At 32.3% G+C, this 1,818-nt stretch overlaps 1 protein-coding gene across 1 annotated transcript; it reads right to left on the bottom strand.

The window, feature by feature from the left end:
* Window positions 1-685: 685 nt before the first annotated feature.
* On the bottom strand, window positions 686-1,504 carry LOC109591328 (enhancer of mRNA-decapping protein 4-like; the record flags this gene model as incomplete). The annotated part of the gene is made up of 2 exons (XM_020007083.1): window positions 686-851; window positions 1,212-1,504. Coding segments are annotated over 2 exons (459 nt in total), but the record flags the coding sequence as incomplete, so codon positions are not given.
* Window positions 1,505-1,818: the final 314 nt, after the last annotated feature.

Here is a 1,818-nt window from a genome sequence, read left to right as displayed (position 1 = left end):
TTTAGTGCAGTCAGTGACAAAGGTGACATTTGTTTGACTTTCACAGTTTATCTCAAGAAAAACGAGTTTCATAGTTACTTAATTGCACCTGTAACCTTCTGAAGCAGTTAAAGAAGTCTTTCAACGGTGTTTTTGCCTTATCTTGTTGCTAGGAAGTAGGAAACTCATGACTTCTAATTCTAATTGTTGATCGCCATTTTATTTTCTTTCAGCCACTCACTTTTTTAACAAAATATTGAAATTTAGAATCTATTGCATTGCTATAGCATGTGCAGATATACAGAGAAGATAAGGAATAAGTACATGTACATACATACAAACAAACTCTACTCATCTTAGTGGGCTTCACCCAATGAAAATAAGACAATTTAACTTTTCTCAAAAAATTATCTGTAACTTTCCAAATACTAATTATTAATTACAAAAACGTCAAAACCACCTAACCATTTAAAATTCAGAATACACAGTAGAAATACATGTACTGTACATGTACTGCATAGCTGATAATTTTGGGATAGGGAAATTTGGTAAAATATATCCCTGTGGGAAAAATTCAGCATGTACATGAATGTTTGGTGCATGTAACAGTACCTATAGTGAAACTGGCTGGTTCAATTTATGGCATAACAAATTAGCAGCTACATGTACATTGTACATGTACACGTAAGCTAAGGTACATGTACAATCAATTAGATATGCAATCAATTACTCTGGAATCATGTGAAACTGCAATCATGACATTATCATCATCTCCATTGTCCTGCTGTGTCTGTATGTACGGAGCCCACACCAGCAAATGAGTCTTACCATCAGGTATAACACCATTGAATATGTGTAGCTTCAAACAATCACTATAGAGAAATTAAAAAAAACACTTTATAAAGGAATTTAAATAAAAATATCAAAGTTGATGTAGAGGGTAACTAACATGTACCAGCTCTTACACACATCAAAAAGTAAAAAAATTGAGAATGATCTCCTAGCGATTTGGGTAAAAATTTTTATGCACGTTTAGTTTTAATCAGAATCAGCTACATTGTACATTCTAAACAACATGTACTAAGAACATGCATGTTCCTTGTTCACAATGCACATGAATACAATAATGTAAAAGATGTTAATGTAAAAAATGTACATATACATGTACTTCTAAAATATAATACACATTATTATATTTATTATTACCAATATTATTATACACATGTAATTACTTTATTTTATTAATATCTCCATTTGTTTTGTCAATATCATACACGTACAAATTACCAGCCTCATCGATCACTCCTAATAAATTTGAATGATTATGTGCAAATGATATGTCCAATATCTCTCCATTGAACTTCTTCAACAATGCTCTGTCATTCGTCTGAAGGTGAATGAGTCTAATAACATAACCACTTCTACTGGCTAGGACATAGGCCAAGTACTGGCTGTTGCTAGCGACAATGTTACCACGGAAACGTTTAGGCTCCCAATTCTGGTTAGTAATAGTTTTAACACGAACCTAAAAATATGACATAATTATTACTGTACATGTACATGTACATGGGCCTTTTCATTGCTCTACTAGATAATGTAATAAAACTAGGGATGATTTCTGAGCCAAATTTTCAAGCTGGGGCTAATACAAAGTGCACTTTCAAAACTCAAATATTTTAAATCCTAAATTCAACAAATTCTCTCAGTCTCTGAACGGAAAGGTCTTCAAAATGCAATCTAAAAACTGACATGAGTGGTTTGAATCATAACCCAAACAGAGGATGAGTTTGAAACCAATCCTATTTCTTTAATTAATTACATGTACTTTGTGTCTCTTCA

The sequence above is a fragment of the Amphimedon queenslandica genome, unplaced genomic scaffold, assembly GCF_000090795.2.
Source record: "Amphimedon queenslandica unplaced genomic scaffold, v1.1 AMPQUscaffold_8437_Cont19619, whole genome shotgun sequence".
Taxonomy (NCBI): Eukaryota; Metazoa; Porifera; class Demospongiae; order Haplosclerida; family Niphatidae; genus Amphimedon; species Amphimedon queenslandica.
The sequence above is the reverse complement of the archived record's forward strand: the minus strand, read 5'-3'. Positions and strand labels throughout refer to the sequence as shown.